Below are 12956 nucleotides of genomic sequence, written 5' to 3' on the forward strand. Positions count from 1 at the left end.
GTGGTAGTTGGGGTGGGGTAGTACATGTCTGCTTTCCCAGAACTCAAGATGCTAAGGCTGGAAGATCAGTTGAGCCCAGAAGTTCAAGACCACCCTGGGCAGCATAGAGACACACAAAAGCCCGGCATGGTGGCATATGCCGTTAATCTTAGCACTCAGGAGCCAAAGGTAGGAGTATCACTGTGAGTTCAGGGCCAGCCTGGGACTAGAGTGAGTTCCAGGTCAGCCTGGGCTAAGTGAGACCCTCAAAGGAAACCAAAAACGCAGCCAAATTGCAGGGGCATATATAATAGGGACAGTGCCATGTGGGAGCCTCTTGGCTTAGGGGAGGATGTGCTCTCTGGTTAGGAAAGTGGTCATTGCACACTCTGACAACCAGAGTAGGCGGGAGAGACCCCTTCCAAGGAGCTGCTTGGGGAAAGGTCTGCCCTTTGACTTGGATCCCAGAGTCCCCCATGGCTGGCTGTATCAGCTCCTCTGGTTACCTGGGACAACAAGGCATTTCCTCCATCTTTCAGCCCCTCCTCTTCCTGCCCCAACCCTCCCGCCAAGAGGCCTCCCAATCAGACCTGGACTGCCCCAGCTGTGTCCTGAGGAGCTGGACCAGCCACATCCCCCGGGGCTGAAGTTGAAGCAGAACCAAGCGCCATCCCAGCTTGGGGCCATAGATTCCAGAGTCGGCAGAGCCAGTGGGCTGCTGGGCAGCTTCTGCTCTGGGGCCAGAGTGCTGGGCACTCAGGCTCTCCACTGGGCGGAATGGCACTTCAAGTGGAGCTGATACCCACGGGGGAGATCATCCGGGTGGTTCATCCCCACAGGCCATGCAAACTTGTAAGCTGGGAAGACGCCGGGAGGAAGGGTGGTAGTGTCTCCTGGGCTGGGCACCCTCTTCTCAAGCTCGCCCCTGAAAAGATGGAGCACTGAGGACAGCTTCTGAGCTTTGATGGGTCCAGAAACTGTTAGAAGCCAGGTGTGGTGGCACATACCTTTAATCCCAGCACAGGGAGGCTGAGGTAGGAGGAAAAAGTGGAAGGAGGAGGTGAATAAGGACCACTAGGATTTTTCCTTTCTTTTTTTTTTTTTTTTAATTTTTATTTGTAATGGGAGCAGAGAATAGGCGCGCCAGGGCCTCTTGCCACTGCGAAGGAACTCCCAAGTGCATGCACCACTTTGTGCATCTGGCTTTACGTGGGTACTGAGGAACCGAACTCAAGCTGTCAGGTTTTGCAAGCAAGCCCTCTTAACCGCTGAGCCACACCCTAGCCCCACTAAGATTTTTTTAAAGGAGAAATCTGGGTTTGAATCCCTCCTCCAGCCCTCTGAACCTAAATATGGGGCTTGGATATTAATGGAGCACAGCACGGGGCTAATGGGGCTGCTCATAAGGCAGTAGACCAGTGCATGTAAAAGTTCCAGGCGTATAGTACAGTTAAAGTCTCCCATTTCCCGCCGGGCGTGCGGAATTGTAATTGCCCGGCTCAGAGCAAGTAACATAGACAGGGAAGGTTTAGCCCATCTTCCCTACTAAGGCACAAAGGTCTTTAGAAACGAGGTAGAACTGTTCAGGCCTAGCACTCTAAGGGAAGAGTAAGGGGGCAGGGGTCTAGATTGCTCCGGGATGCAAAGGGGCCCTAACATCAGGGTGGAGAATTACATCAGGCGCCCTCGGCACTGCAGAATGGCCAGGGTCTTCGGTGTGTGTGTCAGGGGGTTGGGGGGGTTGCGCGCGCGTGTATGACTTTGACACGTCTCGTCCTGCGAGCTGGTAGTGGAGTGTGGTCTTGAGCCTCGGCCGGCGCGGGGCGGGGACCCGGGCGCGCGCGCGCGCCGGAGTCCGGGCCCTGCCGGGGATGACGACAGGCGGCGGCCCCGGCCCTGGGCGGGGAGAGCGTGCCCGGGCCGCGGACTCCCGAGGCGGCCACGCCGCCCAGCCCGGCCCCCGCCCGAGCACCCGAAGAGCCGAGCTGGTAGGTACGCAGGGTAGGGCGGGAGACGGGAAGCTGCCGTGTGGTCCAGGGAGGCCTCCGCTGGCCAGCTGGCTGGAGGAGAAAGCGGGCAGGCCCGCGGCGCCTGCAGGGAGCGGGAGCTACGGTGGAACGCGGGGGGCTGTAGCCGGTTATTGATGAGACTGAGGGTCCTCTCGGCCCGACCGCTGCGTGGTCCCAGGACCGGGAGGCGCCGGGGCTCAGTCGGCTGCGGACTTAGCTCACTAGCGGGAAACGGGAGGGCCAGGAAGACCGACTAGAGTGGTTGGACCCAGGCACTCAGAGAACCCCTTCGGGCCCCTCCCGCAACCCTTCCTGCTCTGGGTTCCGGAGAAACTGCCCGAGCGGAGCCGAGCTGCGCCCCGCCCCTTCCCGTCCTCAGTCCCCAGGGCCCCGGCGGGCTAGGCACCCCGCCCCTGCCCCCGCGGGTGCCTCTGTGTGTGTGAGTGCGGCTGCTGCGGTCTCAAAGATGAATGAGAGGATGAATGGCTGGCCCACGGTTTTATTCAACTCTGGCGCGCCAACCTCCTCCTGCTCACAATCCTAGGCTCCGAGATTCATTCATTGGTGCAGGCGCCCGCGAGTGGGTTAGAGTGCCCCCACCAAGTGTGCCTAGCTGAGAGCTTGCCCGAGACAGGAGCAATCGCCAGACACAGCCGATTACTCACTGCGGGAAGGAGGGGGCTGTGTTAGGGGAAGTCGGGAAGGGGCTCTGGAGGAGGTGTCTCCAGCGCTGTCTTCAGGGATGACTAAATCAGTGAGGTGGGGAGGCAGAGCATGCTGTGCCCAGGAAATTGCAGGTGCAAAGTCACAGAGCGTAGAGCCACGTGTGGCTGGTTGTTGGTGGCTTGGGCCCGAGCAGCACCTCCTGGCTGTGTGTGGTGGCAGGGGTGGTGTGGAGGGAGGAGCTGGAGAAGGGTTACCTGTGCCAGTCACGAGGAAATGCAGGGGTAAAGTGAGGACATGGGGGCTGCAGGAGTCCACGTACAAGAGCTTGATAAGAAGTAGGGGGTTCGAAGCTCAGGCCTGGCACCCTGGAGAGCTGTGCCCGCTGTGCCCTATAGAGATTTTCATTTGTAAATACCACAACTCACTATGGGAAAGGTGATTGACAGAAGGAAGGTAGGCTGTTATGTTAGTTCATGAGAGGAGAAGTGAAGGGATAGAAGAGATGGAGGAGCAAGAATATGGTGGGTTTTTTTTGTTTGTTTTTGTTTTTCGAGGTAGGGTCGTTCTAGCCCAGGCTGACCTAGAATTCACTCTGTATTTTCTGAGTGGCCTAGAGCTCACTGCGATCCTCCTAACCTCTGCCTCCCCGAGTGCTGGGATTAAAGGCGTGCGCCACCATGCCCGGCTAAGAATGTGGTTTTAAGAAGTGGTGCCAGGCGTGGAAACACAGTAGATCGCACTACTTGTTACCAGTCTGTGGAGGGGACAGTTTGGGCCCAATTTGCTTGATAAGTCTAAATTAACTCAGGCATGGTGGTGCACATCTGTAATCCTAGCAATAGGGAGGCTAAGGCAAGAGGATCTTGAGTTCTAGGACAGCCTGGCTCACGTAGTGACACTATATCTTTTTTGTGTGTTTTTATGAGAGAGAGAGTGAGAGAGAATTGGCACGCCAGGGCTTCCTGCCACTGTAATCAAACTCCAAATGCGTGCACCACCTTGTGCGCATGTGCAATCTTGCATGTTTGTGTCACCTTGTGCATCTGGCTTACATGGGATCTAGAGAGTCAAATATGGGTCCATTAGGCTTCACAGGCAAGCGCCTTAACTGCTAAGCCATTTCTCCAGCCTGTCTTTACAAAACAAATGAATTGAGTACTTTGTGCCTAGTACTGAGCTGCCAGTGAAAAGGGCTGTGGTTGTCTTTCACTGCTTCAAGTTTGCTGAAGTGGGAATTAGCGTGGAGTTGTTCAAAGCAGCCCTTCCAGACCTTCATGGCCTCGGCTGGGGGAACATTTGGGGCTGCCACAGACCTCCACTCACCCAGAGATCAGGCTTGGACCACCCAGGTCTGCTAGCCCTACACCCCGTGGTTCAAGTAAACACCTCCGCATGTAGAAAGAGACATAGTGGTACCTTCGGGAAATAAGTCCTGGATCTCTCAAGGGTCTTAGCTATATACTGCAGCCAGCCTTAGGCCTAGGGCCATGCTGGGGCTCCCAGTGATCCCGACATGTTAACCTAGTTGCTACCCCTAAGGCCGATACATCAATAATCATCCAACAGCCACTGGCCTGGGTCAATGAGAAGTCACAATTTGTTAGCGTAGTCCTGTTAACCTTTGGAGAGGGGTCATGGCAATCGTGCAGCAGTATTAGGAGTCTTGGGTCTCAGTCGCACCTCTCTTGCAGAACCTTTTCATCTCACCTACCCGGTCTGTTTCCCCTTGTAAAATGCAGTAATCATTCAGACCTCACCATGTGGCTGTGGCTGCGGGAGCAGTGAGGAGGGGAACATAAGCAAGCTCTAAGAACGCTGAGCCCGCCCGGCGGGGCGCGGCGGCCTCGGAGGCGGCGTCCCTCCCGTCCTCGGATCCCCACTTGCACTCCCCTCCTCTGAGCTCCCGCTTCCTGGCCGAGGAGGAGCCGGCCACTGGGGGTTGCCGGGGCTGGCCTCAGGTCTGCAGGGCGGTGGCGGTGACGCCCCCTCCTTCCGCCACGGGGCGGTGGCTGCGGGGGCGCCAGCGGGCATCCCGGGAATGCAGCGGCGCAGCTCGGGAAGGGTGAAGCCGACGGGACCCCTCCGCACGCGGATTCCCCTCATTCCAGCCGGCTGACGCGGCGGGGCGGGGCGGGGCGGGGCGGGGCGGGCAGTGCGGCCGCGAGCCCCGCCCCTTCCCGCCCCTCCCACCCCAGCCCGAGAGCCCCGCTCTGGGCGGCGGCCCCTGGGAGTGGAGAGCAGGCCTGGCTCGTCTTGGAGGCGCTCTCGAGTCTCCTGCGGGTCCTCCACCGCACTCCCTCCGCTGCTCTCCCACCCATCTCTCAGGTGTGGCATTTCCCAGCTGGTGCCACCCTTCCCCCGTGCCCGTTCCCCGGGGCTTAAGTTCAGGCCAAGCTGTTGTTCACGAAGTAATGAGCCAGGCTTCCCCAGGAGGCTGCAGCCGGCACCTGCCGCTGCCTCACCTCCTCCCCAGGGAGCCTGGCTCCGAGAATGGGGTGCTGTGCCTCACCCCGCCCCCAGGACAGTCAGTGGCCTCTCTGTGTGCTTCAGCAGGTGAGAGACTTTAGATAAAGCACTCTGCAACTCGTGGGTGTGCCTTTCTCCGCTAGATTAAAGGGGTGACTGCCCCCAACTAAGTGTGTGGACTGAGTGGCAGGGAAGAAGAGGTAGTGGTGTTGAGCTACCCAACAACCTTTGTGGTAGGTAGGCATAAACCTCATTTCCAAGGATGAACAAATCCCAAGAAATTAAGGGACTTGCTCACTGTCAAACCGCTAGTAAGAAAAGGCCTAGCCTTAGCCGGGCGTGGTGGCGCACGCCTTTATTCCAGCACTCAGGAGGCAGAGGTAGGAGGATCGCTGTGAGTTTGAGGCCACCCTGAGACTCCATAGTGAATTCCAGGCCGGCTTGGGCTAGAGCGAGGCCCTACCTCGAAAAACAAAACAAAAAAAAAGCCTAACTTTTTTACAAGCATTAGCCGTCACTATCCCCACTAGAGGTGACATCTGACATTCACACCCCCCTCCCACGATCCCAGGCCAGGCCAAAGAAGGGCTAGTCTCTGCAGAAAGCCAGGGAGAGTGCAGCTGCTGGGAACTGGTTTGGGAGTAGAACTGGTGGCCCGGTGGAGGGATTTAGAAAAAAAAAAAGGGGAGGGGAGGAAAGGAACCCCTGTGGCACAGAGCCTCAGGTGGAGATGTTGACGTTGGAGGACAAGAGTAATTGGTCCAAATGCAGGGAGATGCGACTTAGGAAACTGAGGCCTCCATAGGGGCCCGGGAACACACTGAGCAAAATACAGGCACCCTGCGGCCATCCCTGACCCTAGGGCATGTGCTGCTAGTTTAGGATGAAACTTAAAAGAGATTTTTCTCCCCACACCTGATGGCACAGATTTGTAACAACACGCAGGTGGCTGAAACAGGAGGCTCTCGTGTTCCAGGCCTTGGGTTACATAGTCTGTCTCCCCCCACCGCCCCCAAAAAATTACCAGTCGGGCCTGGTGGTGCACACCTTTAATCCCAGTACTTGGAAGGCAGAGGTAGGAAGATTGCCATGAGTTCAAAGCCACCCTGAGACTACGTAGTGAACTCCAGGTCAGCCTGGGTTAAATTGAGACCCTTCCTCAAAAAAAATTACCAAGGAAAAAAATGTGATGACTGCCCCCCCCCCCAGTGTGTGTGTGGACAGTGTCCAGCACCGAGGCTCCGCCCGTCCAGGCGCGCCGGCCGTATTAGGACATTTCGTTCTATTTTTAACTTTTCCCGGGACTCGAGGTTGGAGTCCAGGGAGGGAAATCCTGCTTCCTCTGGAGACCCACGAGCCTCGGCCCCGGTCCCGCGCGTGGGCCCGGCCGCCCGCGTGGTGTAGACACGAGCCCGGAAGTGAGTTTTCCGAGGCCGTGGAGTGGCGGCGGCCGCGCGGGTTGCGGGCCCCACCCTGGAGCTAACGACGCTCCTCCGGGAAAGCCTGAGTCAGGCGCAGCCCGCGCCCCGGCCCCGGGGTCCCCCCAGGCCCCCTCCCGCCGGACACCGACCCCGGGGTCCCGGCTGGCCGCCGGCGGGAGGACGGGCGGGCGAGGTGGGCGTCCCGCGCTCCCGGGGCCTGCGGGGGGCGGGCCGGCCCCGCCCTCGCTGACGCCGCCGCCGCCGCCGCCGCCGCGGAGCCCGGGACGGAGCAGCGCGGGCAGCGGAGCGGGGTGCCAGGCCGGCCGGGCAGGATGCGTTACCGGGCGTCGGTGAGCCAGGGGGGCGGGCGGGGCCGGGGTCCCGGGTGTGGCTCGCTAACTCGCGATGCCCCCCCCCCCCTTGGGCCTCGCCAGGAAGCGGGCGTAGCCCAGGAATTTCGGGTAGAAAATGTCCCAGAAAGTTGCTAGGGGAGGAAGCCCAGGCGGGGGTGAGGGGGGGTAGCGTCCGGACGCTCGGACTCGGGGCTCGGGAGTCTCCCTGGGGACTGCGGAGAACACCTGAGATCCCCCCCCCAAGGCTCAGTGAATGTGGCGGGTGTTCGGTGCCAGCTTCTGGCTGGGGGCGGGGCCAGATGGTGGTGGTGGGCTGGTCTGGGCGAGCAGGCTGTATAGGCCCAGAGAAGTGCCCCTCGCTGGAAATCCTGGCCCATCTGGAGTCTAAGGAGACCTTGTGACCTCCCTGGGATTACACCTTCTCTAATTCCTTCCATTTCTTTGACCCTTGGCACCCTTGGTATCACTGTCCTACAACTGCAGACCCTCTTTGAAAGGGAAATCTCAGCTCTTGGTGTAGGGTGAGGGTCTTGCTGAGCCCGTACCTTCCCCACCCTCCAGTGGCAGCTGGGCTTTCACTTGTAGAACCTCCATCTCAGCCTTGGAACTGTCTTCCAGCCCAGCAGCTGGAGGGGAGGGAGTGGCCCCAACCAAGGGAGGGAGGGAGGGAGGGAGGGAAGTCACCCCCTCCTAGGGTGGGTGTTAAGCCTAGCAGGGGTGGAGGCCCCTGGGGGAAACTCTCCCCTGGGAGGTGAGCTCTTACTTGGGTCTTCTTAAACAACCCTACCTATGAAGATTTGGGGGTGGTGGGAGCTGAAGAAATGGCCCCACCCTGTTTGCAGCAATCTCTCTGAACCGATTGTCCTTTAAAGCACCTGTAACACGTGGCCCAGAGCTGAGGGACTTGAGGTCACCTGGGCTAACTCATTCCTCCTCCCTGAGGAGGAAGGAACCCAGAGAAAGGAGGGGATTTGTCCAAGGTCAACACAGCATTCTTTCTGCCAGTCCAAGGAGCTGCTTCTCAGGATCCACCTTTCTCCATAGGAGCACTACTGTGGAGTCCATGGCATGGGCCTTGTGCCAGCATCCTGTGACCCTGGCCCTCTGTCCTTTGCATGTTCTGTAGCCTGTGTGCATGTGACCCCCACCCATGTCCTCCCCTAACATGCTGGTTCTCACCCCTCTTGTGGCTGGCTTCTCACAGGCCCTGGGCAGTGACGGGGTGCGGGTGACCATGGAGAGCGCCCTGACGGCCCGTGACCGGGTAGGGGTACAGGATTTCGTGTTGCTGGAGAACTTCACCAGCGAGGCTGCCTTCATCGAGAACCTGAGGCGCCGCTTCCGGGAGAACCTCATTTATGTGAGGCCAAGTCAAGAGATGAGGGCTGCGTGGGGCGTTAGATACAAGGCTGTGGGGGAAGGACACAGCAGAGGCCTCAGGGACAAACTTTTGACCTTCTTCCTCCAACCCCTAGACCTACATTGGCCCTGTCCTAGTGTCTGTCAACCCCTACCGGGACCTACAGATTTACAGCCGGCAGCATATGGAACGCTACCGTGGTGTCAGCTTCTATGAAGTACCACCTCATCTGTAAGTGACCCCCACCATCTCCATCTGAGCTGACCCCACCCAGCCCTCGCTCTGAAATGACCCCTTACCTCCCCCTTGGGTGACTCACTCCTCACAGCTGTGCGGAATCCCATGATCGCCTCTCTCGTTTTCATAGCCCCCGAGCTGCATCCACCCAGGACTCTGGGCTCCCATTCCAGCTCACATGCGTGACTTACTCCTTCAGTTTTTCTGGGCAGAGCCCTCCCAACTTTAAGACCCTTTGAGCCCTACGTGTGCTGACTTCCTAGTCCTACATATGAGTGTCCAACACCCAGCTGGATCACCCCAACCCCCTACCTGGAGTAATCCTCTCAGTTCTCCACCTGAAAGTGGCCCCCATCCTCAACTGTGCAGGTTCTCCCTTACCCTACCAGGGATGTTCAGTCTTGACATTGCAACGTGACACTCCTCCACAAATGCATCCGTAGCTGTCCTAGGATGCATGGGGGCCTTGGGACGCAGGGGAAACATGCCTCCACTTATGAGGCACCCCAGCACCCATCTTCCAGGTTATAATATCCACAAAAGAGCCCCAGTCAGATACGGGGGTGGCCCTCCAGTGTTACCTGGGAGGCTCCCTCATCTACCCAACTGATCTCTGCCCCAGGTTCGCTGTAGCAGACACTGTGTACCGGGCACTGCGCACGGAGCGCAGGGACCAGGCAGTGATGATCTCTGGGGAGAGTGGAGCAGGCAAGACAGAGGCCACCAAAAGACTGCTACAGTTTTATGCAGAGACCTGTCCCGCCCCTGAGCGAGGTGGTGCAGTGCGGGACCGACTGTTGCAGAGCAACCCAGTGCTGGAGGTGAGGGGAGCAGCAGCATCTGAGGAGAGGGTAGGGACAGAGAGAGAGAACACCAGGCATCCCATACTCCCATCTACTCCTAGGCCTTCGGAAATGCCAAGACTCTTCGGAACGATAACTCCAGCCGATTTGGGAAATACATGGATGTCCAGTTTGACTTCAAGGTACCTGTTGGTGTATCAGGAAAGATGAAGGGGGTGGATTTACCATCCAGTTGGCTATTTGTTGAGCACTTACTATGTGCCAGGCACTGTTCAGGTGCCAAATGACACAACAGTGACAATAAATAGAAATCCTGCCTCCTGGAGTAATAAACAAGGAACAGTGAAGTAACAATAGCATAACAATAAATAACTAAATAATTAAATAAGCCAGGCACGGTAGCACACGCCTTTAATCCCAGCACTCAGGAGGCTGAGACTACATAGTGAATTCTAGGTCAGCCTGGGCTAGAGTGAGACCCTACCTTGGGGGAAAAAAAAAATTAAATGAGATAGTGTCAATGTGTAGCTCAGGCTTACACTGCTGATTCTCCTGCCTTGTCCTTGAGATGTGCCACCACATTCAGTTTTGAAAACAGCAGAGAGGGAAGACCTCCCTCAGAGAAGAGACTTTTTATAAAGCTTGATGGAGACATGGAACAAGTGTGGCAGATACCTGGGTGAAAAGAGACCAGGCAGCAAGAATGACCAGGACCAAGGCCTTGTAGACGAAAGGTGCTTGCATATTCATAGATGACAGCAAGGCCAGAGTGTCTAGAAAAGAGAGCAGAGGCCAGGGAGTAGAAATGAAGGCTAGGGAGCACAGGGTCTTTAGGCTTTTGCAAGAATTTTATTAATATTATCATTATTTTGGTGTGGTGATCAAACCTAGGCCCTTACGCATATTAAGGATATGCTCTAGTACTGAGAGTTATACCCCAAGCCCTCCAATAATTGTTTTTCTAACTGAGTGAAAGGAGTTATCAGATGGTTTTGAATAGAAGTATGTCATGATTCAACTTTCCTACTGAAAAGGTCACTCGAGCTGTTTTGTTGAGAGTAGATGGTAGGGGAACCCAGCCAAGCAGGGAAACCGGTTAGGAGGCTGATGTAATAATGTAGGTGACAGATGGCAGTGTCTCAAACCAGAGTGGTGGTGGTGAAGGGGTGAGCAGAGGTTAGAGTCTATATGTTTTGAAGGTTAAACAATAGGAGTGGGTGTCTTGGAAGAAAAAGAGGCTTTGAGGTTGAGAGATGGCCCAGTGGTTAAAGGCACCTACTTATAAAGCTTGCCAGCCTGGGTTTGATTCCCCAGTACCCAGATCCGGATGCTCAAAATGGCACATGTGCCTGGAGTTCATTTGCGATAGCAGGAGGCTCTGCTGTGTCCGTGTTCTCCTTCCTTCCTTCCTCTTTCTCTGACAAATTTATAAAAAAAAAAAAAGAGGTTTTGAGGAGAAACATAAACTTCTTGTCCTGAGCAGCTAACAGGACAGAATTACCACTGACTACATTGACCAACACAGAAAGACACACCCAGCATGGTGGCACATGCCTTTGATCCTTGCACTCGAGAGAGGCAGAGGTAGGAGGATCACTGTGAGTTCAAGGCAAGCCTAGGACTACAGTTAGGCCCTACCTCAAAAAATAAAAAAATAAAAAATAAATAAAGACACAAATGGAAGCTATTTTGGAGGGTGAGTTCAGTTGGGGTCTACCAGATTTGTAAAGCCTGATAGGCATCCAAGTGTAGCTGCAAAATAGATGAAATTGAATCCCTCAGTTTCTGAGATGAAACAGCTGAGGCTAGAGTCGATGTTGAGCATGAGCCCATGCAGCGAGTGGCAGAGCCTCGGTCTAAAGGAAAGAAAGGGGAAGATGGGTTCTTTCTCTCAGTCATGCTAACCAGTCTCTGCACTGCTCTGTCCACAGGGTGCTCCTGTGGGAGGCCACATCCTTAGTTACCTCCTAGAGAAGTCTCGTGTGGTGCACCAGAATCATGGGGAGCGAAACTTCCACATCTTCTACCAGATGCTGGAGGGGGGTGAGGAGGAGACCCTTCGCCGGCTGGGCTTGGAACGGAACCCCCAGAGCTACCTATACCTGGTAAAGGTAAGTGGCTGGCAGGTAAGAGAAGTGCCACGTAGAGGGAACAGTGCCAGTGCTGGCAACCTAACCATGCCCTTTCTCCAGGGCCAGTGTGCCAAAGTCTCCTCCATCAATGACAAGAATGACTGGAAGGTTGTCAGGAAGGCACTGACGGTCATCGACTTCACTGAGGAGGAAGTGGAGGTTAGGGTCTTCTGGGGACCCTCTTCCTATCACCACCCAAAGTTACCTACTTTTAAAACTCATTTCCACTTCTAGCTCCCTTCTCCTCCCAAGTCCATTGCCCTCCATCCTATGTTCCATCTGATCATCTCCTAGTTGCCCTCCTGGGAGTCCCTGCTCCTCACCACCCTCATAACTACCACCTGCCCCCACTGTGCCCTCAGGACCTGCTGAGCATTGTGGCCAGCGTCCTCCATTTGGGCAACATTCACTTTGCTGCTGATGAGGAGAGCAATGCTCAGGTCACCACTGAGAACCAGCTCAAGTATCTGACCAGGGTGAGTGTGGTGGGAAGAGGGCAAGGAGAGAGATACCTGGGGTGAGGAAAACCCCTCACCATGCCCACCCCACCCTTGGCAGCTCCTTGGTGTAGAAGGCACAACGCTGCGGGAAGCCCTGACACACAGGAAGATCATTGCCAAGGGGGAAGAGGTGAGGCCCAGCCTTGGCTGCAGAAACAGGAGGCACAGGTAGTCCAGGGGAGTCGCCCTCACATCTTTAACCCACCTTGTTTGCTTAGGGGCCTTTTGAGTACTGCCGGAGGGCTTATAAGGTTGGCAGTTCAGAAAAGCACAGTGAAGTGTCCAAGGGCACACTTAAAAAAGAGGGGAGCAGTCAGGCTGAAGCCAAAACTCCTATTTCCAGGAGTAAGGCCATTTCTTCCTATGCCATCTTCTGTCTGGGGTGTACACTCTGTGCTCCCCTGATACCTCAGTAGCATCAACCATGGGCTCTATGAGGCTGGCGGGGCAGGGTGGTGAGAACTTCCTGGCCCAAAGGGGAGGCTGGATGAAAGAGAAGGGTGTCTGTGGCATTCATCTCTAATCTCACCCTCTTGACAGCTCCTTAGCCCGCTGAACCTTGAACAGGCTGCATACGCACGGGATGCTCTTGCCAAAGCTGTGTATAGTCGCACTTTCACCTGGCTAGTCAGGAAGATCAACAGATCACTGGCCTCTAAGGTGAGTACTTGGTCCACACGCCTGCTGCTCTGCCAGGCAGGGAGGGTGCTCAGGGAAGCCTGTGGTTGGGAGCTGTGGGAGACCTTGGGATCCATGCTCTTGGTCGAATGCCTGATCTTAGGATGCTGAGAGCCCCACCTGGCGGAGTACCACAGTTCTTGGGCTCCTGGACATTTATGGCTTTGAAGTATTTCAGCATAACAGGTGGGCACCACCCTTAGCTCTGCTTGTCTTTCTACTCATGTCCCCTTCTGTCCCTCTCCTCTGTCCCCTGCCTCTCATTCCCACCAGATTCCTCCCACAGCCAGAGTGCATCCTGCTTTGTGTCTCATACCCCTGCTACTTGGGAGCCTGCTCTTGTCCTTTCCCT

General features: G+C 56.2%; 1 protein-coding gene across 4 annotated transcripts in view; it reads left to right on the plus strand.

Moving 5' to 3' along the window:
- The first annotated feature begins 601 nt into the window (after positions 1 to 601).
- Myo1c (myosin IC) overlaps positions 602 to 12956 on the plus strand; it is a 31105-nt gene continuing 18750 nt past the window's right edge. Inside the window, exons 1-11 of one of the 4 annotated variants that reach the window (XM_004667860.2) lie at positions 602 to 831; positions 8099 to 8254; positions 8370 to 8485; positions 9114 to 9312; positions 9396 to 9476; positions 11226 to 11405; positions 11487 to 11585; positions 11789 to 11902; positions 11985 to 12056; positions 12467 to 12586; positions 12708 to 12790. In XM_004667860.2, coding sequence (XP_004667917.1) covers positions 757 to 831; positions 8099 to 8254; positions 8370 to 8485; positions 9114 to 9312; positions 9396 to 9476; positions 11226 to 11405; positions 11487 to 11585; positions 11789 to 11902; positions 11985 to 12056; positions 12467 to 12586; positions 12708 to 12790 — 1295 coding nt within the window. In that variant the 5' untranslated portion in view covers positions 602 to 756. Of the gene's footprint in view, positions 832 to 1924; positions 1968 to 6451; positions 6539 to 6850; positions 6892 to 8098; positions 8255 to 8369; positions 8486 to 9113; positions 9313 to 9395; positions 9477 to 11225; positions 11406 to 11486; positions 11586 to 11788; positions 11903 to 11984; positions 12057 to 12466; positions 12587 to 12707; positions 12791 to 12956 lie in introns of those variants that run through there. The other 3 variants (XM_004667859.2, XM_045158228.1, XM_004667861.2) reach the window with 3 other exon arrangements.

The sequence above is a fragment of the Jaculus jaculus genome, chromosome 9 (genome assembly GCF_020740685.1).
Source record: "Jaculus jaculus isolate mJacJac1 chromosome 9, mJacJac1.mat.Y.cur, whole genome shotgun sequence".
NCBI classification, from domain to species: domain Eukaryota; kingdom Metazoa; phylum Chordata; class Mammalia; order Rodentia; family Dipodidae; genus Jaculus; species Jaculus jaculus.